Consider the following 27,388-nt stretch of genomic DNA (forward strand, 5'->3'; position numbering starts at 1 on the left):
GGGTGGCCTGAGTAGGGTGCCCTGAGAGACAGTGCCAATGTCCATGCCTTGAGTTGCCTCTTTGGATGTCTTGTCGAGGATGCCGTTGCATCAACCATTTGTCTTTGTGCCATGGATGCCGTCGCATCAGCCTTGTGTCTTCATGCCATGGATGCCGTCGCATCATCCCTAGTCTTCGTGCCATGGATGCTGTCGCATCAACCCAAGTCTTCGTGCAATTGATGCAGTCGCATCAACCCAAGTCTTCGTGCAATTGATGCAGTCGCATCAACCCAAGTCTTCGTGCTATGTGATGCCGTTGCATCAATCTTCATGTTTTCATGTCAAGGCCCGTCTGCCCTCAACCTCAGGCCAGGCCTGCTGCTCCATGCTGCTCGCAGCAGGTCCGAAAGGGCCCCGAGTGGTCGAAGGACCACTCACCTTCCAACATCCTCGGATGTTTGGCCATGGGAGCTTGCTGGCCTGGCGGTGGGTAGACCGTCAGCCATGCGGGGCCACCTTCAACCCTTGGCTTGGCTCAGAAGGTCTGGGTCGGGCTGAGGCACATGGGCACACTAAACCACCAGTACATAACAACTTTAAATGGAAATACGTTTATCTTCTATGACCCTACACATTTAGAAACCTTTCTTCTTGATAAAGAGTTGAAAACTGAGTGATCTAGATGACTGCTGAGGAATAGATATAAAAGAATAGAAATAACATGTCCCTCGAATGAAATTGATATTTGGTTTTTCTTCTTTCTTTGTTTGGTAGCACTCTCCATTTTTAATGAGGGCTAGAGAAAAAGTTTTGGATTGATAATCCACAATTATGTTGGTTGTTTTTCTTGGTACTTGTGGAATCCTTATTTCATGTAATTTTATTGATGTAAAAATTGATGAAATCCTTAATTTAGAAAAACAAACAGCTAGTCCGCAATTTTATTAAGACAGTCATTAAACTTTGCCATCTCAGGTTCTGAATCTGAATTAAAAGATGCTAAAACATGCACATCAACAGCATAAACATACCAACTAATACCTTGTTCCTGTATGATCTTAGGAAGTGGAACCAGAAATAAATTAAAAAGGAAAGGAGATAAAATGGATCCTTGTGGAACTCCACAGCTCACTTCCTTCGATGTAGGCAAAGATTTCATCCCCCCAATTAACAGAAAATCACTAGTCCATTAAAAAGTCTCTAAACCAGTTCAAAACTGTTCCTAATATTCCCATCTCATGTAGACATAACAGCAGAAGTCTATGATCTACTGTACTGAATGCCAAGCTGATATGAATTGACAACACAATCACAGCTAAGCCTTATCAATATAAACAAATGAGACTAAAATTTTCAGTTAATTTCGTGGGCACCCTCCATTCATTTTGGGTGTCCATGAATAAAAAAAGAAATGGTCTCAGTTTTTGCATTTTAGACAAAGGTGTGTTGTTTTTTTTTAATTTGTAAGCATAATGACCATTTGGAGTTCATTATTAATAGGCCCTAGTTAACTCTTTTAGCTATAGCAGTACAGGCTAGAGATTAACGAAGGCATCATTTGGTATAGCCCCTCCCTTTGAGGGTCATCCCCCTGGAGAGGACATAACAGCAGCCCTCTCTCTGAGAGCTTTGGCACAGTGCAGTTTGAATTGTGTGTTTGGAGGGGTGTAGGAGAGTTTTCTTCATTGGTTTTTTGGGCCTACCTGTGCACTCAGGTACACCAGCCTAGTGTCCCTGTGAAAGGCCAGGAAGCAGCCCTTCCAGTCCACTCACTGGCTGGCTGGTGAACCTCCACAGTTGTTTTGGAATAATTAATTTTTCTTTGCAAGAATCCTGGAGAGACCCCTGGGTGTTACCTGGAGGGAGATCATGGGGAAACCTCTCCCAGGATAGGGAAGACCTGCCCCTCTGCAACCTCCTGAGGACAAACTCGAGAGGATCTTCTGGTGGTGGATCAGTTTTTGGGATGAGACATTTTGGTTGGGAGAACCAGGAGGAAGAGTTTTGCTGCTCCCTTCTTGCCCTGAAGAAGGCACATCGAGAGCTGTGTGTTCCTATGTGGATCCCTTCCATCTAGGGATTCAGAGAGTGATCAACAGAGACATCAGAGAACTGTGAATAAGACCATTTTGAGACCTTTCACCCACTTGGAGTCTTCACCTCTGGGAAGAGGTGAATTGGGATTCTGCACAGAGATTGAGTTACTATTTTTCCTACCACTTGGAGAAGGTTTTCTGCCTAAACAAGGAGAGCCCTCTCCACTTGGGAATCTCATTTATTGATGCCCTGGAGGGTGTGTTTCCATTGCCCTAGTAGAAAGAGACCCTTGCACAGATAAGAGAAAAGACTGTGAACTGTAAAGATCATCTGTGGTTCTAAGGAGTGTTTGAACTTTGCCATTTACTTATCTGATTCACCTTCAGTAAAGTTTTACTTCTGGACAATTCTTTCGAATTTCCTGTGTGCTACTGGCACATACAGAATTCACAGTGGTAAAGGACTATTATTTCTCCCAGATACGTTATAGCATCACGGCTGCTACTCAAGGCCTTGAAGGAGAAATTTCTTCTCCCACCAGCAAATAACTCAGGCCCTGGGGCATGATTTAGAGAGAGCTAGTAAGAGTGGAGTCAGACTCTAGAACTATAAATTCTTTTATGGTCCCATCGGTGTTAAGTGATCACCCGGAGATGGGGTTGTGATGGGTGCATTCTGAAATGTGGGAAGCTCTAGAGTTTGGAAAGGAGATGAGGTCACTGTGGGTCAAAGCTTGTTGGGTGTTTAATTACTTCCACCTGGCATGGAAGGCCAGGTGGAAGTAATTGGGAAATCAGATCTGGAAAAGAGTCAGCCAGAGAGCAGCAGGTCCAGGAAGCTGAGAGCAAAATGAAGCCAAGCCCTTATAACAACTAGTAAGACCAGAGCCTGACTGGACAGGGCCAGACAAGTCCAAGAGCTATTAAACTGATAGAAAGCCTCCTTTTAAGAAACCTATAGCAGTCAACTGCTAAGAAGTACTACAGCTCTGTCAGGTAGATATAGGAAAAAGGGTTTTTCATACTGCATGACTTTATGTTTGCATGTTTAACTTTTATATGCATGTTTGGAATACCTTTATGGCTTTGACCATAGAACTTACTTGTAATTTCCAAATAAAAGAGACTTTGGGTAAAAATTAAAAAACTCTGCCTGTGTGTCACACCTCATATCTGGGAAGGAGAAAGAAATCCAGTCCCTACAGGGCACACTCTGTTACCATGTTATAAAGTCGTTTTAGTGCTTAAAGAGCAAATGCTATGTTACTGATCCGAGTGGAGATGGTAGCCACAATGTTATCATATACATTATTATCCTATCTGGTATGACCTATCCCAATGTTAATTCTCCAAAAAATCTAATTTCCCATTCTGTTTTAGACCTACAGTAATACAAACCAAAGTTTACAAAAAATTTCACCCATATTTCATTTCCAAAAGAACTGCTATCCATTATTTTAAAGCTGTAAATAAGCAAAAACTGATTATTAACACAACTATTAATTTAACTGAAATTCAGAAATCTTATTCCCCATTAGGGAATATTGTTCCTTGAAATTACTTAGAGGTCGATATTCAAAAGAGTTGTATAGCTAACTTTTTTGTTCACTTAAAAGATAGCCAGATAAACCCCAAGATTCTAAAATCCTACGCCTTTCACCAGTGAAACATTACCTGGATAAATCATTACTCAGCAAAAATGTACATGGTAAAAGGAAGCCAGACAGGGAGCTTCCTAGGGCCACAGCTAAAATTTAGCCAGCTAGCACCAATACTCAGGACTCACCAGATAAGCTTAGCTGGGTTAAGTCTAGTCAGGGAAATGGTACTCTAAATAGTGCCAGATACATTTATCAAGATAAAGTTATCAAAGTCTCTTCAGTAGCAGAATTATCTGGCTAAGTTCTGCTTCATATCCAGGTAACTTTTCTGATCAATGCTCTGCTGAATATTGAATTCTTACAGTCTATGCAAATAATTGATTTTCTACAAATATAATAAAATTATTTCCAAATGTGTTACCTTAACAGAATTCTGAAGAACAGTAACAGGGAAGATTTTGCTTGGCATGGAACTTAAAAAAAGTCGAAAGTTCTCATTAATGATAGCATCTGTAAAACAAATTATATTATATTAAAAACAGAGAAAATATTATGCTACAAAAAAAGTTTACAGAAAGCACAGTTGTTTATCTGTAACTGGTATTCTCTGTGGACAACAGGATATGTTATCCACCTGGCTATGGAACATTTCTAGCTCTGGCTAGAAGGCTTTTCTGCTCATGCACAACTAGTACTGCATAAGCATGCATATTACAAGACCCTTAGGCATATAATATAGTTAAGATTAAAGAAAAGTTTGAACTCTAAGGGGAGGTGTGAGGATATGTATGACTGACTTATTCTGCTGTCCATGGAGAATATCAGTTACAGGTATGCAAATCTACATTCTTGTGGATAAGCAAGCTAAGCTACATGTGGTGATGTTAGGGTCATAAGAGATGAAGGGCTGAGTAGATTCTCTATTTATTTACTTTTATATACCGATATTCGTTAACGCTTCGTATCGGTTTACATCAAAAGACATGTTAAAATCCAGAATATATAACATAACTGATGAGTAAAACAAACTAAAATGATAAGAAATACATTTGAAATAAATTACAATACTACAATCAATTTAAATACTACAATCATTTCACAAGATTCTAGTTCCCATTAATTAAAACTAATGTTAATGTAAGTAAATAGTTACAATAAATAAAAATTATAAAATAAAACAAGGAGACCGACTTCATTGTGAAAAAGCCTGTTCGAAGTGCCATGTCTTAAGTTGTTTTTTAAAAGAGTGTGGATGTGATTCAAGCCTTATGTCCACAGGCAGAGTGTTCCATATTTTAGAACCTGCTAGCGATAGAGCTCTGTCTCGGACCGTATTTAAGTGTGCCAGGGAGATCACGTGATGCAGTTAGGGGATCAGACGTGGGATTTCCCTTCTCGGCCTTTTTGCCTCCATCCCACCCCATCTGAGGCCCCAATCCTAACATAAAGTGGACATTCTCATCTATAATCATCGGGAGCACCCATATCCATCAGCATCTGGCAGAATGACTTCCCGGGCAGCGAGGAAAGAGAAAGAAAAGGATAAGGCCTGACCACCCGAGCAGGCCCTGGAAGATGAAGGGGCTGTCCCTGGTGCTTCCCCGACACTAGCCCTGGAGGAGATACGCTTAGCGGTCTGTGATGCCCTTGGACCTGAATTCTCATCTATCTCAATAAACTGACAGAATTGACAACCTCTATTGCTGGCTTTGAGTCACGTTTTACAGCCATTGAACAGAGAGTCTCCGATGTCCAAGATGACCAAGAGGGCATGCGGAAAGAGCTGGCCTCTATCAAAGCAATGCTGGTGAAACAATCTGACTCCTTGGAGGACTTTGAAAACTGGTCCAGAAGATCAAACTTACGTTTTGTTGGAATCCTGGAGAAAATAGCAGAAAGAGACCTGGCTTCATTTCTGGAGGAATGGCTGCCACGTGTACTGGATCTTCCCCTGGTGCTTGGTCCACTGAGGATCGAGAGGGCCCATCGTTTAGGCCCAAAAAGGGATACCGCGCGAAACCGAGGGTCACGATCGCAAAGATCCTAAATTTTCAACACAAATCCATGATTCTCCGAGCTACACGCGCTGGGACTTGAATATAAAAACAACAACGTGCTCGTATTTCAAGATTTTTCCGCGGGCCTCAGTCAGCAAAGGCGTGCGCTGATGCCATTTTGCAGCCGTCTCTATGCCCTGAACCAACGAGCGCTGATAGTCTACCCAGCACGACTGTGAGTGCTTACCCCGAAAGGCGTCCGATACGCCAGCGGAGGCTTGGGAATATCTGGCGGTGTTGGAAACTTCTGCACCGGAAGAAGCGGGGGTTTCGGGTCCATGAGTGAAAGGAGACTGCCTATACTTTGTCGGGGCTGACGCCAGTTACATGGCACTGGAGCCCTGAGGCTTTGCGGTGCTGGTGCCTCCTGGGAAGGAGCCCTGTTTAATTATGGCTCCTTCTCCTGGTGCTGGGCAGTTCGGTGGTGTTTCGAGCTTGCCCACTGTTACTTGGAGCGGGTTGAAACTGCTGCTGCTGCCGACGGGCTTCCATGCACGAGGCCGGTGGTGAGCCTACTCCCGTATTGAGGACTGAGCTGCAGCCATGGCACGGACCTTATTCTTCGCTCCAGACAAATTTCTTCCCTTTACGCCCTTCTCATTCGTCTCATTGATTCTGGAACTCTTTGGTCATTTTTTTATTTATTTTACAGAATGTGAACAGGGTACTGTTTGCCTTTTGAGAACCCTCCTTGGTTTTTCTTTTAGAACTGTTTACAATTCTCTTGTATCTGTTTGTGTTCCGGATGATTTACTGATGCAGAGGCGGGGGGGTGGGGGGTAGAAATGTCGATTGCATTGTAGTGATCTCCACTAGCTGTAAAGCTGAGTTTCTCTATGTTCAGGGGGGATGGGAGGGGAAGGGGGGTTGGGAGGGAAGGGACTTGGGTAGTGTTGTTGTTTAAACTGGATATGAAAGCTGTGATATGGGTCTGGGGGAGCATTGCTTGTTGTATATTAGGTCCTAAGCCACAGACCATTGCAAAATGGGGATCTCAGCTGGGAGGATCCCTGTTTTCCATTTCCTTTTTACATTTTTTCAGTATTCCTTCCATGATGGAGGTAAATGGCTAGTCAGCATATGCGCTTGCTCTCATGGAACATCTGTGGTATAAACTCTCCCATTAAGAGAACGAAAATGCTCTCCCTTCTTAAAAGGAAATCAGCTGATCTGGTCTTCTTACAGGAAATGCATCTTACTGATGCGGAGCACCACAAGCTCTGCCGAGATTGGGTGGGAACGGTACACTTTGCTTCCGCGACTAGCAAGTCAGCCAGGGTCGCTATTTTGATTCATAAGCGTTTGCCTATTTTCATTAAACAAGAAATTAAAGACCCTAAGGGTCGATATATTCATAAGAACATAAGAAAATGCCATCCTGGGTCACACCAAGGGTTCATCAAGCCCAGCATCCTGTTTCCAACAGTGGCCAATCCAGGCCATAAGAACCTGGCAAGTACCCAAAAACTAAGTTTATTCCATGTTACCATTGCTAATGGCAGTGGCTATTCTCTAACGGGCAGATTTTAAAAGACCTGCTCGCGTAAATCTGCCTGGATTTACACGAGCAGGGCCCTCGCGCGTCGGCGCACCTATTTTGCATACGCCAGCGGCGCGCGCAGAGCCCCGGGATGCGCGTAGGTCCCTGGGTTTTTTGAAGGGGGCGTGTCGGGGGCGGGGCCGGATGACGCGGCATTTCGGGGGCGGGATGCGGCATTTCGGGGGCGTGGCGCCGGCCCGGGGGCGTGGTCTAGGCCTCTGGACCAGCCCGCGGGTCGGATGAAGGCGTGCCAGCAGTCCGCTGGCGCGTGTAGATTTATGTCTGCTTCTCGCAGGCGTAAATCTAGGGACAAAGGTAAGGGGGGGGTTTAGATAGGGCCGGGGGGGTTGGTTAGGTAGGGGAAGAGAGGGGAAGGTGAGGGGAGGGAACGGAGGCAGGCTGCGCGGCTCGCGAGGAGAGCTAGCATGCGAGACACCGCCCGCCGGCAAAGAACTTCTGCCTTGGCCTTGACGCGCCAGACGTCTAAATAAGAAAGACACGGAGTCCTTCCCGGCGGAGAACTGCCGCCATTGACACCCAGGCCTTGGGGGAAGTGCAAGGTGCTGCGCAAGAGCAAAGGGAAGCACCTGGACCTAGAAATCATAGCGGAGGACATTATCTCGAAGAGACTATGGCAACCATGATGAATCGAAAAATGGAATATGCCCTCGTCAAAAACGAGTGAGCCGAGGAACGGTCCGGGACAAAACAGAACGAGGACCGCTCGCAGGGTGTCCATGCAAAGAAGCGGGATCTGGAGAGTCCGGATGACTGCAGAGAGGCAAAGAGCCAAAGAAGAAAATAGGATACTGGCCCGTGGCCAATACACTGCCTGCAACCGGGGCTTCCGTGCCCAGACACAAGAGCTTGGCGGTGATTGCTCCACCGAGCGCCACAGGGATTGACCGCACGGGGAACACAGAAAAGATCCCGATAATTGCGAGCACAGCGAAGACGTACCCGTCTGTGAGGAAGTCGGGGATCATAGGTCCGGCAGGATCTGGCCGCAGTGTACGGAAAACAGGGAAGCGATCACCTAGGAAGAAGACCGAGGAATGAGGCATGGAAAACTCCAGTGTGTGTGCAGGTGGGAGAATTGAGCGCATGGGCCATCCTTGCGAAGGAATGGCGCCCACGAGAAGGCTGCGACGAAAACTGCGATCAAGAAAGAACCAAACCCCTTAAGGAGTCACCGTGCCCGTGTGGGGTATGCCGTCACTGGCCCCTAAAACGTGAATGAGAGGGTATAAAGGACCGGGATAATCGGAAGCGTAAGAGCCTGCAAGGGAACGCGACACAGGGGTTCGGACAGAACTGCATAGAGGGCCAGAAAAACCAGATTAAAACACTACGACGGGAAAGTGGGCGAGAAGATGGACATAGATGCCTGACGCCCCTGAAACACCAAAACGCAGACGGGTGACCGCTTAGTGATGACCGTTCACCCCACCCAGGAGAGAGCCGAGAGTAGCGCAAGGTCAGGGAACAGCTTACCTTCGGGCTGCAACGTACCCCATCGGGCTGTGGCGGGCAGATCAGCCGACCAGTGACGCAGCTAGAGGGGCCGAGCGACGGGCATCCCCGAGGCTATTGCCATGCCTGGGGGCGGAGAAGGGTCGCATGCGTAGCCTCTGGCCACAGGGGGTCCCGGGCGCAGGACAAAGTAAACATGGACCCCACCTGAGACCTGCCCCCAGCAGGAGACTGCTGCACATATTGGTACAAACCCCCAGCGCTAGGACAGCAAAGAACGTTTCACATGAGCCTCGAGCGGGCGTACTGGGGCCGCTTGAAAGCCAGGAAAACCTCCGGAAATGCGACCGCAGGAACAGTCCACGGAGGGATTATCGTTACTGGGTGTTTTTTTTTTGGTTTGGTTTTTTTTTTAACGAAGCATACCACTCAGGGCACGGCTCAACCGGGGAGCCTGCTATTACCACAGGCGCAATTATGTGTGCGTGGGAGGAGGAAAGGCGCGCGCCGGATCCCTGAATCCCACCAGGACCGGGGCCATATCCGTGGGCAACGAAGTGGTACCAGGAGTGGAAGGGTAACTGACACAACTGGATTGGCGGTCGGATTCGGGAATACCGGATCCGCCGGGAAGTCAGGAAGGAGGGAGGGCACCTCTGGGAGTATCCGCAAGCCCCCGCGCCCCAGGGGACCACGGGGGCTCTGTAACAGCCCGGACTATCAATGGCATGGAGCGGGAAAATTTAATTTTATTATTATTTACTCAGCGGTTTTTTTTTTTTAAATAAAATACTATTTTGTCCTGGGGGGGGGTCTGGGGGGGGGACCTTCCACCTCCTCCTGCCTGCAGGTCAAAGGATTTACGCAGCAAATCAAAGGGAGCCCAAAAATATCCCGAGGGGAGGAGGGGGAGGCGAGAGGGTGATAAAAAAAACCTTCCTGGGGGGCTGGGTGGCTCAAATCGGGGGATAGCAGTCAAAAAATCGGCCCCCCAGCCCCAGGAAGCTCCGAAAACGGAGCCGATAAAAAATTCAAAATGGCCACCGTTCCCGGGCATTTCGACCCAAGAACGGCCTGGCCAAGCTGTGGGGAACTGATCCCCGTGCTAAATTTGCCTTCCCTGCCGAGGAGGGCCCTTCCCCACCCGGCAGGAAGGCATAGAAGAAGCCCCTTCGCCAAAAACTCGCAGGAGGACTGCTGCGGCAAAGAGAGAGCAGCTCTGAAGAGAAAAAGCTGCAGAGAAAAAAATTTGATTGGCAGCTTGGAGGCCAGGAGAGAAGCAGCGGGGAAACCTGCTGACTCCTGCCTGTCTGGCTGCCTGTTCAATGCCACCTGAGACCCAAAGAAGAAAAAAGGAAAAAAAAAAATATGGGTCTACTGCTGCAATCAAGTTGGAGGTAGGGGAATACCTGCAACTTAGAATCGAAGCTGAAATTTTTTTTTTTCTTCCATTTATTCAGCTGATTTTTTTTTTTTATATACTGAGCGCAGCAGTCGGGTTTCTAAACCCTCTCAGCAGCCAGAGGGGGAGAGACGAGACCCTGAGAGACTCGGTCCCCACACCTGGAAGCGGACACGGAATCAGGCTACGCAGTGCACAAGGGGCAAAGCCCCCCTAAGACCGGCAAGAGCTGGGAGACGGAGCCGTTTCCCACAGGAGAAAGAAAAAAAATCACTAAGAAAAATTCTTCAATACTTAAAGAAAAAGAAAAAGTACTTGCTTGATCCGTAAGAAGAGAAGAAAGAAAGGCTGACTAGCCTAAAGCAGAGAACGAAGGGTGAGCTGCTAACACCTGCTGGAGACAGACGAATACTGAAGGGTTAGAGCAGTGGTTCTCAACCTTTCTAATGCGGTGACCCCGCAATACAGTTCCTCATGTTGCGGTGACCCCAAACCAAAAAATAATAAATTTTTCCACGGCCCGGCAAGGCGGGGTGGGGGTGGGGCGAGGGCGGGGCTTTGGTCATATGGGGGCGGGGTTATGGATGGGGTTGGATTTTAGTGCATACTTATTTATTATGACATTTATAAACAAAACCACCATTCCTCATAAAACAATAAAATTAAGAAACACAAAGCATCAGTTATAATAGTAAAACCATACTAATAAAAGAATATTTTAAAATTACTGATAAATAGAATTTCTATTAATTAAAATCATATACATTTTTATAATTTCCCAAACACCAATAAAATATTTCAAAACAGCACATATATCAAATAACACACAATAATTAAAACTAATAAGGATTTTAAAAAGCCCCTGCTGTCCATACATGGGAGCTCTTGATTTCCAGTCACCCTGATATTGTCGAGGATTAGGAGGTTATCCTCTCTCTCTCACACATACTTTCACATGTCCATTCTCTCTCACACATACACTGTCACATACATACACATTCATGCTCTTATACCCACCATAACCTCTCACTCTCACAGACACTGATACACTCTCAGGGTGTAAGACACTCTCTCCCCCCTCCCCCCCCCCCCCCCCCCCCACTCACACACACTCTTACTCCCCTGGATTTTCTCATACACACTCATGCTCTCACTCTTACTGGCTCCCTCACAACCTCAGAGCCTCTCAGATAAAACTCTATGTAGCAGAAATAATGCTGAATGTTGAGAATTGTGTTATGCAGACTAATCTGGAAAATGCACTAATTTCTACATGAGTCATAATGAAACAGTCCTCAGCTGCAGGCTTCAATTGATTATCCTGGCTCCCTTTAATGTTTGCCAAATACAGTTCATGTGTAACAGCAATCCTAATTCTCCACCAGATCAAGCTGATTTCACATCCCACTTCATACTTTGTCACCTCCAGCTGAGTCAAACAATTAATCTAATTACTGCCACTGCTGCCACATGGCTATTGGGGAGGCGCTGATTGCTGCTATTGGCACTGAAGCCCATTCTGCTGCCTCCTCTGTGCAGGCCCCGTGGGTTTCCACTTCCTCCATGTTGATCTCGTACATTGTGAGATCCGCATAGAGAAAGTGCAACTCTTGCACATTCCCAAAGATTACATGTGCCAATCAGTAAAAAGTAATTATTTTTTTTTTACATCTGCTTCCCTTTCTTATTTTTTTGCCATTTCCTTTTATATTGCCTTTTTTTCTATTTCTTTTCTCTCCACCTGTCTTCTTCCCTCAAACACACAGTCAGGTTCTCATTCTCACATGCATTTCTCTCTTACACACACATACACACACAGGCTCTCACTGTCACATGCTCTCTCTCTCATGCAATCATTCATACACACAGTCTCTCACTGGCACAGGCTGTCTGAGTCTCACACACAGGCTCTCTCACACCCCCACATGCTGCCTTGCTCAAGCACAGGCTCTCACTCTTACATGCTGTCTCTTTCACACACACAGAGGCTCTCACATGCTGTCTCTGCAAACACACACAGTCTCTCAACTCACTCTCACACACAATCTCTCAACTCATCTCATACTCGCACACACCTCTCTCTCACCTCTGGGCCTCTTCTTTATGGGTTGCCACAGGATGGGCTCTGCAGCGGCCCTAGTCTTCCCGGCCCCGCTGCTCCTCTTCTGCACGCGGCTGAAGCGCCTCTTTTACCCACGCGGCTGACGCACCTCCTCCTTCCTGCCCGTGCGGCTCCGGCAACATTTGTCTTCCGGGGCAGGGCGGGCAGGAAGGAAGTAGGAGGAGCACCTGCAGTGGCTGATACACCTCCTTCCTGCCTGCGTGGCTCCAGCAACATACTTCACCACGACACGCTAGCTTTTTGGGCCATGTCTCTTCCCTTTTGGGGTTGGAGGAGGCAGGTCTCCAGCTTCGTCCCGCCTCCCCGCAGCAGCCGCGGCGCCATGGACCGGCAAAAAACCCCAACGGCCCGGTACTAATCCGCGGACCGGTGGTTGGGGACCCTGCTTTAGGCGACCCCTGTGTTTTGGTCGTTCGACCCCCACCGGGGTCGCAACCCACAGGTTGAGAACCGCTGGGTTAGAGGATAGGCTCTGTCCTGATATAGGGCATCCTTTCAGTTTTTGTCTGTCTCCACCTGCTGGAAAGGAGGCTCAACCCACAGTCTGGACTGATCCGGGTACGTACAGGGAAATTCAATTTCTATAGAAATATGAACAGTCTGTGAATAGTCATGCAACATTAATCGAGTTTTTGATGGACACCATCAGATTGCTTGGAGAAATTTGCAGAAATGTTAGCAGTCTACACTATACAGTAATGCCTTTTGAAAGTTTATTTAAAGATTTGGTTTTTCAAATGAAAATGTTAAAATAAGTATAATACATACTTGGCTCTGTAAAACTTTTTATAAGTTCTTCCATAGGCAACATCCATGAAACTGCTAAGTGGCAGTTTTGCAGAAATATCCAGTTGCCTGTTTTCAGAGCATCTTTTATCATCTTTTCAGCAATAGGTCCTTGTCCTTGTCCTAGTGAAATTGACTGCACTCTGTAATAATTAATAAAATTGTTACTTGAATTTCATATTGCAAATATGTTTTTTATTTACAATATTTTCTTCCTCGCCCCTTCCCCACTAAAACAAATTTAGAGCACAATGTTCTAACTTTGCATAATATGTTTATATTTATTTATGCTTTTTCAAATTACAATATCGAAGAATTAACGTGAAAAAGAAAAACAGAGGTGGGCATTACAGAAAAAAGCTAAATAGATTGAAAAAATTCAAGAAGTAATTACCATGTCCACATCATTCCAAGCCCTCTAAACAAGTGGGGATCCATTTCACAATTCAAAGATATGGTTTAGTTAACAGTAAAACAGCACTTCAAAAAGGTACTATATTATAGGGATACGCAGAACAAAAACATTTGTTTGAATATGTTGGGATCAATATTCAATACAAAATTTTTGTTGTTGTTGTTTATTTGTGTCATTAGTTTCATTCGTTTTTGCTTACAACTTATGGGGGAAGTATTACAGTTTAAATGGGCTCCAGAATAGTGAATTTTTTAAAATCAATTCTAATGAAACTTGTGAAAGAAATAATCTGAAGGGGTAAAGAACTGCAAGTTATTTAGAGTGTGGCAAAGTGGCATCAAAAGTGGCATAAATAGCATAAGGCTTCACAAAGAGGTACCAGGCTTACGGGACTGGCATGAGTTCTCTAATGCAGCGCTTCTCAACTGGTGTGTCGCCAAGCACCGGCTGGTGTGTCGGGTGCTCCCGGTCTCTCCCACAGCTCTTTCTTCCCTGTTGCCGTTGCCGTCGGGCTATCAGCACATTCAAGCCCAGTGGGAACTGCAGCAGTGCTAAAAGAAGCTGTGGCACCCGTGGCTGGCCTTTTCTTCTTCCCGCGCCTGCCCCCCCCCCCCCCATGACCCAGAACAGGAAGTGAATCGCAATGCGCGGTAAGGAGAAAGGCCGTGCAGCATCGGCCCCCGAGCAATGGAAGCAGCCGGGGATCGAGAAAGGAGATAGCAGCTTGAGCCTCCCGCGGCCGATGGGATTCTACTTTCTTGGCCTGCGGGGGCTGGAGGAGGAAGAGGCTGCTGCAGCTACCATTTGTGCTCGGGAGGCGGAGGGGGGGAGAGGAAGTGAGTGAGAGAAAGAGAGAGAAGCAGCCAGCCAGCCTGTGTGTAAGTGAATGTATTTGAGAGCATGTGTGTGATTGAGAGAAACTGGTCAGAGAGCTGATGTGTGTGTATATGTGAAAGACAATGAAAGTGACTGCTCAGGGAGATGACTGATGTGTATGTGAGAGTGTGAGACAGTCAGGGAGGTGACTGATGTGTATGTGTGAGAGAGAAAAAGCATGGAAGTGAGAAATCTGGGTATGGGAGAAAGCATGGGAGTAAGAAGCCTGGTGTTGTGGGGGGGGGGGGGGTGAAAGAAAGCGTGGGAGTGAGAAGCCTGATTATGTGAGAGACTGCATGGGAGTGGGAAGCCTGTGTGTGTGTGCATGCATGAGAAAGAGACTGGTTGGTAAGGTGACAGTGTGTGTGAGAGAAAGAGACTGGTGTGTGTGAATGTGAGAGAAGCCTGTGCACGTGGAGAGCGAGCATGGAAATGAGAGAGAGATTGGTGTGTGTGTAACAGAGAGAAAGTGATTATGGGAATGAGAAGCCTGTGCATGTGAAGAGAGTGAGCATGGGAGTGAGAAACCTGGATGTGTGTGAGACACAGCATGGGAGGGAGAAGCCTGTATATGTAAGACAGAACATGGAAGTGGGAAGCCTTTGTGTGTGTGTGTATGCATGAGAGAGGTCAGGTGACTGGTGTGTGTGTGAGAGAGAGAAAGAATGTGATTATGGGAATGAGAAGCCTGTGCATGTGAAGAGTGAGCATGGGAGTGAGAAACCTGTATATCTGAAAAAGAACATGGGAGTGGGAAGCCTGTGTGTGTGTATGCATGAGAGAGATCAGGTGACTGGTGTGTGTATGTGTGTGTGTGAGAAAGAAAGAAAGTGATTATGGGAATGATAAGCCTGTGCATGTGAAGAGTGAGCAAGGGAGTGAGAAACCTGGGTGTGTGTGAGACACAGCATGGGAGTGAGAAACCTGTATATCTGAAAGACAACATGGGAGTGGGAAGCCTGTGTGTGTGTGTATGCATGAGAGAGATCAGGTGACTGGTGTGTGTTTTGTGTGTATGTGTGTGTGTGTGAGAGAAAGAAAGTGATTACGGGAATGAGAAGCCTCTGCATGTGGAGAGAACAAGCATAGGAGTGAGAGACTGGTGAGTGTGTGTGACGCAGAGAAAGTGATTATGAGAGTGAGAAGCCCGTATATGTAAGTAGAACACGGGAGTGGGAAACCCGTGTGTGTGTATGGCATGAGAGAAACTGTTCAGGAAAGTGACTGGTGTGTGTGTCAAAGACTGTTTGGGAGATGATTGGTGTGTGAGAGACAGAAACTGGTCATGGGGGCATGACTGGTATGGTGTGTGTGTGAGAGACATGGGCACTAAGGAAGAGGACCATGAGTATAGAGCTTAGCTTCTACTGCTGCTTCTGGTGTGTGCCACGGCCTGCATGGAAGGGGAGTAGGAGAGCTGCTGGAGGGGGTAAGTAAAAGTGGCTTTTTAAGTTTATTTTTCTTGATTGACTGCCATTTTAATTATTTAATATTACGTGATGTGACTGCTTTTTTGAAATATTTTATTGGTGTTTGGAGAATTTTTAATAGTTTTTATGAGTTTTTAATTGTTGGATGTTTTTCTGTATATAGCTGTTTTGAAACATTTATTTTGCTTATTGGAATAGTTTTACAATTATTTTTGTGTGGGGATCTATAGCTGCTTGCTAGATCTGTTTTTAGGGCCAGATTTAATATTTATAGTATTGCCTTTTCATAGACAGGGCTGCTTCTGTTTAATGAGCAACTCTATCTATGAGTGTATTCCATAATACAGGTGTAACTGTGTGCGGATTAGTTTATATGCATTACTACAGATCCTGGGAGTATGTTAGGTCGGTTCTGTGTGGGTTACCGAGATGAGATATTTTACTAGCATGTAAGCGTTTGTATCAGTCTTATTTGTTGTGTTTTCTCAAGAGGACATGCATTGGTGGTAAACTGCTGTCTTTTTATAAGTAGGGCTATTGAGCCTGGTAGTAGAAGGAGTTTGAGTTGCTGTTACTGAGATGACACCAGAACCAAAATGTCTTTTTTGTAGGGTGAGTTGTATGGGGAATGTCATAATTCTGCTTTACATCCATTATTGTGGGTCAGGGGGGTTCCCGTGGATGCAAACTGTACTTTTACATCTAGCCCCGTGACGATGATGGATCAGTGTGTCATGCATGTGAGAACCATCTGTCAGGTGTGTCCCGACAGAAAAAAGGTTGAGAACCACTGCTCTAATGCAATGTGAGTGAAGCAAACAAGAAGCAAGAGGAGGAAGAAGACCCCAAGGTTTTAAAAAAGGATGCCAGCCCAGCAATAGTACCATGAACAATTGATGGCATCACGAAGGACAAATTGGCACCAAAAGTGGCATCAACACTAAGGCACCATGAAGGGAGAATGAACCAAAATCATGGCAGAAAAAATCCCAAGATACAGATAAAGAGACCAAGAATCAGAAAGAGTGGTATTATGATTTTAAAAACAAAGGAGAGGTGCAGAGCTAGACCCAAGATTGGCAAGAAGACATCAAAGTGTAAAAGATGTAGAATGCCAGGAAGATACAGTGGCAGAAAGAAGTGAAGAACCCCAAGGTGGAAACTATGCACATAGCAGCAAAGCCAAGTGGCACAAGGATCTAAAGTTGTAGAATGAGGAGAATATCATTAAGTCAGAGTAGCATGAGAGATACCAGACAACTGTAGACAACCATAGAGGGGTATGCTTCTTCCTGTCAAAGTATGGCTGCACCTGGCTGACCTACCAGTCCAATAGGATATGTTTGTGTCACGGAGTAGCCCATGCATGTCATAGGTAGGTAATACAGTACAATGGAACTGCGAGTGGGCCATAAAATCAGTTACAGTTCGAGGAGCAGTGCCGCAAGTATGCAAAAGAATAGATAGCCATGGCAAGAGCAAGAGAAGGCAAGAAGGTGAGTATCATAGATGTAGAATGGTGTTAAAATTCTAAGGAGTATTTGAGTAAGTTTGCAAAGCAATGAATGGCTAGGGAATGAAGAAAAGTAGGCAGGAATTGTAGGGGAAGTGTATCACTGGGCAACAAATTTTCACAAAAGTCATGTTACGGAAATGAAATTAGTCAATTCTTATACATTTCCATGTGCTGAACACGAATGTGACTGTGAAAATGCAAAATTGGCTCTAGTTTTTTGTAATATGCAATAATATAATTACATCTTGAACTGTATGCCAATAGCTCACTGGGCAACAAATTTTCACAAAAGTCATGTTACTGAAATGAAATTAGTCAATTCTTATAAATTTCCATGTGCCAAACATGAATGTGACTGTGAAAATGCAAAATTGGCTCTAGTTTTTTTGTAATATGCAATAATATAATTACATCTTGAATTATATGCCAATAGTAGGAGACCTACGGTTAATACCGTTTGAAAAATGAAGTCATAGACTATGTCTTAGATTTCTTTGCTTGTCTCTTGTACACCTGTTTGGGAGCATCTCTGCGGAGTGTCCAGCAGTAGTCAGCCAGCATAAATATTTCAAATGCTCACCCTTTCTGACTGGGCTTCATATAGTACACTGCTGACGTCAGCTTACTCAGCAGCAGCATGGCAGTAGAACTGCATTGCATCAGAAAATGATGTAATAAACTCTGGATGATGTGTGCATGATGGTATTATGCAATATGATGCAATATTACATCATTCTAGGCTTATTTACAGTCCTACTGGATAAATTTACATGACTAAACATAGAAAGTGAACTATATTAAATATCTTCAAAACGAGAGCCAATAAAAACTTTTCATGGTCATATTCGTGTTCAGCACATCAAGATACTACAGAGTAGGACCTTTTTAGGTCAGTAACACTTTCATTGTTGCCCAGTGTATTTGGCAAGAACCTTGAACACAGCTGTAGTAGTAGGAAGGATGCGCCCTCAGGTCTGCTTGGAATAGCAGCAGCTACAGTGGTGCTGGTACATTTGACAGTTCTTATACATACAGAGTTGCGGAGCAAGCGAGCATCATAATATGGCAAGAATGGCTTGAAGCAGCAGCAGCAGCAGCAGAAATCATGTCAATTAGTAATTTAAAAAAATTGGAATGGTAGGAGCAGAGCAACATAGCAAAGAATATAACTGTAAAACCCCCAAATCTGTGGTGTTGTCAGTTTAGGTCCATGTAGCATTTGAGGAAAACTTTTACAGATAGAAAATATAGCATTCTTAGCAAATGCAAAGCCTTTTGGAAATAATTAAGGATCCTGAGCCTTGCTAATATTGTTTTGATGTGGATGGAGGATAATATGCTGAAGCTGGAAATGTCTGGTCCCAGGAGTTGTGGTTGGAGCAAAACAAGCTTAAATAGGATACATTAGGACTGAATGGATTATGTGGAATATAGGACGTGGAGTATAGGATGTGGAGTATAGGATGCTGCTGGAACTGTCAGGCCACAGTGCTCATGGTTTGAGCAAGACAGGTTAATGCAGGATGCATCAGGCCTGAGTGGATGTGGCGGCACATGGGATTCTCTAGCTGGAAGTGTCCGGCCACAGTGATTATGGTTTTAAAATAGCATGTCACAACTGTAAGTGACAGACTTCAGTGGTAATAGTTGGAATATGCCATACTGTAGCTTTAAGTATCAGGTCACAGTGGTATGGTTTGAAAATGATATGCCGTACTTGTGTCAGCAATAGTATTAGGGTTGGAATATCACATGCTGCAACTATAAGTGTCAAGCTACAGTGGTTATGGTTTGAAAACTGCATGCCGCAGCTGTGTCAGAAGACAGTGGTTATGGTTGAAAATGTCATTCTGCACCTATAAGTGTCAAGCCTGAGTGATAATGGTTAGAACATGGCATGCTATAGCTGTAAGAATCAAGGCCAAAATGTTTATGGTTTGAAAATGGCATGCCGGAGGGTGGAGTCAAGATGGTGCCCCGAGCAGCAGCACTGTGAAACTGCTCTGGCGTTTTTTGTGATTTTTTTTCTTCCTGCTTTTAGAATGCCACCGAAATGAAAAGGGAAGTCAAGTATTTACCCCTCAATGTCTTCACTACTCCCGGGGCAGAAGACCATCATGCAATGTGCTGTGAAGCCCGCTGAAACGGGTGTGAGAAGTCCGACTATCGGGTCACAGGAAGGAGAATGTGACCCGACCTCGGAAGGGTTTTCCCTCAGCCCTTTGGATCAGAGACTACCTCCCACTGAACGAGGAATCTCGACACCTTACCCAACCGGGAGCCCCGAAGAGGACAACCGAGCAAATCAGGCTGAGGGGGTCGTGCCAGTGGAGAACTTCGCTCAGTCCTCCGGGGAAGCCGGAGAGAATCTTTCCAGAGGCCTTGAGCTTGATAGTGGAGAGGGACAGACCAACGGAGGAGATGAGGGATCTGATCCCATACTCTCTACTATTCCTGGCATGATTGTGATACCTCAAAAACCGGAGATAATTACACTAGACTCTTTGTGGACTTTAACATCTACTTTAGCAAAATCTCTAATGGACTGCTCATCTGAGAAATTCAAACAAGAAGCAGCAGGAAAATTTCAAGAAATTGAAGATGATCTTATATAAGTCAAGGCTATTTAATCAACTTTACTGCAGAACTGTGGGGCTATAAACAGGAAAATAGAGAATATTGAGAACGCGATGAGACAACTTAGTTTGAGAATTTTGAACTTTCCCAGAGTGGTTGGAGAGTTACCTCGCTATTAAGCATTATTTTCATGAAATATTAGATATTACCCCAGAAAAAACTCCACCCCTGGATAAGGTTTATTTTCTCCCAATACGGATACGGAAAGATCAACAAAAGCAAATAACCCCTAATGTTCTGGAAAATCTAATTGACGTTTTAGAATCATCTTACAAAATAGTACAGAGAACAACTCTGCTAATTTCTTTTTTCAGTGAAAAAGATCTTGGGGACATTATGAGAGCTTACTTTAAAAAAAACTAACTCAAATTTTATGGGTTCTCACATAAGAATTTACCCAGATATAACAAACGCGACGCAGTTGAAAGAAAGGCATTCCTCCTGGCATTGAGGCAAGAGATATTGGCATTGGGGGCGTCCTTATTTTTGCGCTTCCCTTGCAAGTGTGTTGTAAAGTACAACAATGATAGTTATATTTTTTACCAGCCAGAGCAATTAAAGAGTTTTGCAGAAGGGAAGAAAGCCCTACAACAAATGAGTAGTATGTCTAATCCATAATTGAAAAAAACAAACTGGCTTCACAAGGCTTTTTCATGGATTGTACTTTTATTTCCTTAGATATCTCCTATAATATGCAGTAACTTACACCCCCTATCTAGAGGTCTAATGGTTAAAACAATTTGAAAGAAGTATTTCCTTGTTTAAATTGATAAATGGATGTTGAATTCATTAATGTTGTATTGTAATCCTGAAGATTGTAGTACCTTATTTCATGACAAAGTGGATACTTTGTAAAATTTTGAAAAAATTTAATAAAGAGTACATAAAAAAAAAAAAAAAAAGAAATGGCATGCCGCAGCCTTAACAGGCCTCAGTGGTAATAGTTGGAATATGGCATGCCACAGTTGTAGTGTAAGGACACAGTGGTTATGGTTTGAAAATGGCATGCCATAGCTGTAAGTGAGAAGCCTCTGTGGTAATGGTTTAAAAATGGCATGCCGTTAGGGATGGAATAAGACAGGCTGATAAAGGAGGTGGAGTTATTTGGAGAAGAGGCAGAGGATCTCAGTGGAGTCATGCTCCAGTGGTGTTTTGCATATACCATTCCTGAGGCTTTGCCTACACTGCCTTCCCCTGCCTACTTCTCAACAACTGTTTGAAATGAAGCAGGTATGGGAAGTCAGTGAACTCATGCCTCAGTGGTGGTATTTGGGGAAAAGGAGGCAAAGGAACTGAGTGGAGTTATGCCTCAGAGGATACATTTGGGAAAAAGGAGGCAGAAGACTTGAGTGGACTCATGCCTTGGAGGTTGCATTTGGGGAAAAGGAGGCAGAGGAACTGATTGGATGCATTTGGGGGAAAAAAGGAAGAGGAATTCAGGAGATGTATGCCTTGGTGGTGGCACAATCAGACAGAGGAATTCAGTGGAATCATGATCCTGCAATGGTGCTTGGAACATTGTAAGCAGACAAAGGATGCATCAAACCCTTGAGGTTGAGTGAGGTATATCACAATGTAAGGCTTGTGCTGGTTGTGTTGCCAGACCCTAAATCAAACTCAATTTTATCATGAGGTCAAGTCAGGAGGCAGCAGGATGTGAAAGGCCCCAGTTTTCTGGATGGGGACAAATCAGGAGGTATCATGTTGTGATGAGCTTCAGTTTGTTTGGTGGGGACAACAAAGGAGGGAGTAGGATGTTACAGTCCCCAGGTTTTTGGATGGAGACATGTAAAGAGGCAGCAAGGTGTGACAGGCTTCAGTTTTCTGGGTGGGGACAAGTCAGGAGGTAGTAAGATTGATCAGACCGTAGTGATGGTACATACTAACAGGGCAGGGCAGGCGGATTGTGTCAGTGCATGTTGGATCCTGTGATGTTAGTAAGGGCAAGGCAGGTTGATTTTGTCAGTGAATGTTGGCCCATGTGATGTACTTGTAGACATGGCAGGAGGAAACAGGAGTTGTGTGGCCCAACTGGTGGTACTGGGGACACAGAAGTCAGCATTGATTTGCTGTGGCCATCAGATTGGCTTTTCAGGCTGGGGAGACAGCTGTAGTGTGGTTGTTGAAGTGTGGCCCATTTGGCAGTATTGGGGTCACAGCAGGATTCAGTATTGGTGTGCTTTGGCTCTTCAACTGGCATTTCGGGTTGGTGAGCAGGAGCAGTGTGGTTGAAGAAGTGTGGCCCAACTAGTGGTGTTGGTGGCAAAGTAGATCTCAACATTGAATTGGATTTTTGGGCTGGGATGCAGCAGTAGTGCAGTTGTAGAAGTGTGGTCCAACTGGCCCTGTTGGGGACACAGCAGGCAGATGCAGTCAGTTAGAATCTGAATGTTGCTGGATGCTGTTATTGAGGCACAGCAGGCAGACAGGCACAGCAGTAAGCTACAGGACCTTTAAGTTCCTTTCATTCGTATTGCCACTCTCGTGGCAAATCTGGAATCCAAGCAAAAGCAGATTAATTTTAAGGAAAACCAGCTTTTCCATTAAGTGTGGAGAAAACCTGGAGTGATAAGGGCTTTTGATGTCTCATATCATGTAAAAAACTGGGCCCACATGTTGATGGTGTTGCACCCGTTGGTCACAGGCAGCTGCGACCTTTGCTGCTCACCTCCTTTCTCTATTCAGCTCAGAGTCTGGGGAGAATGGCAGCCTCCACTTCCACACGCTGACCCTCATGGCGTGCCCGGGACGGCGTGGGTGCTCCCAGCAGCCATCTTACTTCCGGGGTTACCTAAGGCACTCGTGCGCGCGTCTGCCCCCTTCTTAAACGTGTCATGGCAGGAACCTCGGGGGTGTCCCCACCACATGACGACATCCACTTACCATACTTAAGCTCAGCTGGCTTCTTGAAATACGAGTTAGCAAGGATACCTGTCCTGCTATTTCCGCCATTCTGGGACTTCGCCTCGCTGTCCTATCTGAGTGACCTAGGTACCCGCACTCAGGACTATCCGCTCCTCGGAGAGCCATTGCTGCCTACATTACTTTGCTATCCATGAGTTCCTGCACCGTCCTCGGACAACCCTAGCTTTTCCATTTCCGGGTTTCCTCAGTGACTGATCGTCCATCTTCTACCACAGTTCGGTGTGGGTACAGAACCGCTCCAATACCTTTGTGGCATGGATTTTCAGGTTACCCCGCTTGCAGGCCACTACCAGATCCATCTTGTCTTGTGCAACCTGTACCATCGGCTTCTGGCCTACCCCGCACTGCGGACCATTCCCAGAGTTGTCAGCACAACTATGCCTAGAGAAGGTATTCACCGGACTACTCCGCGCTGTGGATTATTACAGACGGACCAGCTTGCAGGTCATACTCTCTGGACTGACTCCATTGATCCGCTCCTCTGAGCTCCATTGGCTGTGTAATAAAGTTGTTTCCTCTGTTGTCTATCACTGCTGAGACCTCGCCTGTTGTGGTGAGTGCCCCACAGGGCTCTTTCCTGTGGATGGAGTCTACACTGGCCACGATCCAAGGACCCACTATAGTTCAAGACACACAGAACGTAACAGATGGGCAAAAGAGATAGCGCTGAGCCACTCTCACTAGTTCTGGCCAGATGCTGCACTTGTGGGACTAATATGTCAGCACATCTGTCTCCATGTCCTTAATGGTCTCTGCGAGATAGCATGTCACTGAGGTTTTAGCTTCTGTCTCTTTTGTCTGTATAGGACGTGTGTCTTTATTCCCAGTTGCTTTCATGATTGCCTGTGACAGAAGTGAGGATTGTTTCCATTTTACTGTGCTGGAGGGAGTGCTAGGTGTCAATGACAGGGTACTGCACTACTGTTTGGCCTGAGCAATGATGGTGCTTCCTTCTGTGCTACATCCCTCCTCTGACACAATCTCTTGCACTCTAGTTGATAGACCTCCTCAATCAGCATGCTCTTCATATGTGTCAGATTGTTGGCCTGCAGTGTGAGTCTCCCTTACACACATGGATCACATAATGCAGCAAGCATATATGTTGGCTTTGTAGTTAGAAGTCCTCGTTTCTCTGTCACCTGATTTTCCAAGGAGACCAAACAGCACAGGACCTCACCTCTCATTCCCTCTTCCTGTTGAAAAACATCCAAAATTTCTAACTGATATTTGCTATACAGATGGCATCTGCCAAGGTAGCACTTGTGGCACTTAGCTACTCTGTGGCATCCTTAAAATGCTGCAGGATTTTCACAAGTTCTCATGACTGACCAATCTTAATGCCCTAGGAGAGCCTGCACACCTATCCTCAATTTCCCAAGACAGATCAAGCAGGTGTGTCTGCTGCTCCACTAGCCTCTGCAGAATTGTGTAGGTTGAATTTGAGCAGGTACACATCTATAATGAGATGCTTGTATTGCCTCTCTAATTCCTCTTGCTTTTCACGGAAAAGGTCCCCCACCTTCACACTTCAGTAGAAGCTATTTTTCTACACTTATCTAGTAAACCATGCAGATACACTTGCTCTGGGTCCCTGAATCCCAGTTCCAGGGCCCCCACTGTTAGGTGCCGGGTGTTAACAAAGCGTTGCCCACCCTGTTATTGCCCGTCAGATACTGCCTTTCCCATATAAGAGCCATTGTCGGTGACAAAGAACCCTGCACTAAGACTTCTAGCTCTCTCATCCAGCTGCCAGTCCTCTAGCATTTGTTTGCTAAAATATAGACTAAGGTATGGAAACCATTCACCAGGTGAGTGTGCAGCAAAGCCCTCCTGCACCCTGTTGCTCCTGCCTCTGTGGAGCTGCTACCTGCCTGTACCTCAGCCAGGTTCCACCAGTGTGCCATCAGAAAGAGGAAGGAGCGTGAAGTGTATGTTGATGACAAGATGTCGCTTGTAAAATGCACATTGCTCCCCTGTGCCTTCACCAGCAGCATCTGCAGATGGCTACCTCAATGCTTGTACAAACTAGGCATGACCTTTCTGCTGAAAGTGGTCCTGGAGGTGCTAAGAGCTGCAGCAAATACCTGAGACCCACCTCTATTACCTGCAGGGGCTGATCATTTAACCTGATCATCTCACCAAAAGTCCTAGTCACCACTTTGTGTTATGCTCGCTGCCCACGGCAACCCCGCGGGGTGGCCCTCGTACCTTGCTGCGCAGCCTGCAGGACCCAGTTCCTCTTCCCTGGCAGCAGTGGACCGCCAGCCCCGACCTCAGACCTCCACCATTGCCTCTGGCCTCCAGCCGGGATGGCTCTGTCCGCCGGGTCTCTCCACGTGGGCAGCCGAGATCTGCCTCCAGTAGCGCTGTGCCTCCCTCTAGGCGCACGCGCCACCCTGAGACTTTTAAAGGGCCCGTGGCGGGAATGAGGCCACGGACCCAGATGATGTCACGTCCTGTACTGTATAAATTCCCTGGTTTTTCTCTGAAGCTTTGCCTTTGCAACAGGTCTCCTTGGTTAGCCTGTCCCTGGTTTCCTTGGTTAGCTTGTCCCTGGTTTCCAAGTGCTCGCTGCTTCTCCGTGTTTCCTGATCCTGTTCCTGTGTCTTTGGTTTTCTGGTTCCAGTGTTTGTCTTGTCTTCTCTTGCTGATTGTCTTCCTGGTGCTGACCTCTGCTTCGCCTGACATAAGAACATAAGAACATAAGAAATTGCCATGCTGAGTCAGATCAAGGGTCCATCAAGCCCAGCATCCTGTTTCCAACAGAGGCCAAACCAGGCCACAAGAACCTGGCAATTACCCAACTCCAAGAAGATCCCATGCTACTGATGCAATTAATAGCAGTGGCTATTCCCTAAGGGGCAGATTTTCAAAAAGTACGCGAGCGCGTACTTTTGTTCGCGCACCTGGCGCAAACAAGAGTATGCCGTATTTTCTCACCTGCCTTCTCCAAGCCTGACCTCTGCTTTGCCTAACCTCGCCTGCCTTTCTCCAAGCCTGACCTCTGCTTCACCTGACCTCGCCTGCCTTCTCCAAGCCTGACCTCTGCTACGCCTGACCATGCCTGCCTTCTCCATGCCTTGACCATTTCTACGACTGACCATGCCTGCCTTCTCCGTGCCTTGACCATTTCTATGCCTGACCACACCTGCCTTCTCCGTGCCCTGACCCTTGCTATAGACTCTTTTACGTCTCGAGTTCTACGTTGCTTGCTGCACCTTCCATTGGTCGCCAGCTTCCATCCAAGCTTGACAGTGATGCCTCTGTCTCTATCCTCTGGACGTGGACTCTTAAGGCTTCGGCCTTTCATTGCTCAGGCACCTTCAGTCACTCCTTGTTCCTTGGTGCCTGAGATCCAGTTCCGTGACCCGTCCTGGGTAGAACCACGCCATCTACTGGCTGCTGTCTGTGGGCTGAACTATCTGCCTTCTTCTTCAATCGAGGCCCACCTAAGTTCTGCCAGCCCTAGCACCCAAAGGCTTAACCCGAGGGGAACGTGGGCTGGTATAGGTGAAGCTCCAGTGGCCTCTAGCTTCATCCCACTCCACCTGCTGACGGTGGGGATGGCCTACGGGTTGCGTCAACCCCACCTCAGCCCAAGAATCCACCTCCAGCGCAACAATTTGGATGCTGCTTGCCTCTTTCCCATGACAGTGCCACCAAATACTGGAGACGAGCTTCGTTTTTTACTACCGGGTCGTTTTTTGAGTCGGATGCTTCAGGTAAAGTTTGGTTTTCCACGGTTAGTTTTTTGAAAAATCTAAACGGGGAAAACCGAAACCGGCCCAAAAATCGACGCGGGAAAACAAAGCTAAAAAAAACCCACCCCAAGCATTAAAACTTACTACAAAACACCATCCTGATCCCTCCCCAAAACTTACCAACATCCCTGGTGGTTCAGCGGGGTCCAGCGAGCGATTTGTCCCTCCGTGCCCGGCGTGCCTACCTCGCTCAAAATGGTGCCGATAGCCTCTGACCTACTATGTCACAGGGGCTACCGGCGCCATTGGTCAGCCCCTGTCACATGGCCATCGGCGCCATCTTGTGCTCCTACCATGTGACAGGGGCTGACCAATGGCGCCGGTAGCCCCTGTGACATAGTATGGGCAAAGGCTATCGGTGCCATTTTGATTACTGGCAGCCGACGATGAGATCGCTCCCGGACCCCCGCTGGACCCCCAGGGACTTTTTGCAAGTCTTAGGAGGGTCAGGAGGCCCCCCCAAGCTGGCCAAAAGTCCCTGGGGGTCCAACAGGGGTCCCGGAGAGATCTCCTGCCCTCGGGCTGTTGGCTGCCAGTAATCAAAATGGTGCCAATAGCCTTTGCCCATACTATGTCACAGGGGCTATCGGCGCCATTGGTCGGTTGCTCCTACCATGTGACAGGGGCTGACCAATGGCACCTTCAGATGATCCTTCAGATCATTCTGCCCAACATGGGCCACAGCGGAAAGGCATACAGCAGTTTCTCTCTGGCCACTCCTGCATGAGGGCATCAATGCTCAAGAAATTTTGATCTCTCCTGTGACTGAAGCAAGGAATCTTCTCATTGTGAGAAGTCACCAGAAGGTCCAGAAATGGAAGGCCCTAGC

General features: G+C 46.3%; 1 protein-coding gene across 1 annotated transcript in view; it reads right to left on the reverse strand.

The window, feature by feature from the left end:
- Positions 1 to 27,388, reverse strand: part of DNAH6 (dynein axonemal heavy chain 6) — a 3,261,518-nt gene that overhangs the window by 493,945 nt on the left and 2,740,185 nt on the right. The window contains 2 exon segments of the mRNA XM_029602297.1: positions 4,041 to 4,129; positions 12,982 to 13,142. Coding sequence (XP_029458157.1) covers positions 4,041 to 4,129; positions 12,982 to 13,142 — 250 coding nt within the window.

Source organism: Rhinatrema bivittatum, chromosome 1 (genome assembly GCF_901001135.1).
Source record: "Rhinatrema bivittatum chromosome 1, aRhiBiv1.1, whole genome shotgun sequence".
In the NCBI taxonomy this organism is placed as follows: Eukaryota; Metazoa; Chordata; class Amphibia; order Gymnophiona; family Rhinatrematidae; genus Rhinatrema; species Rhinatrema bivittatum.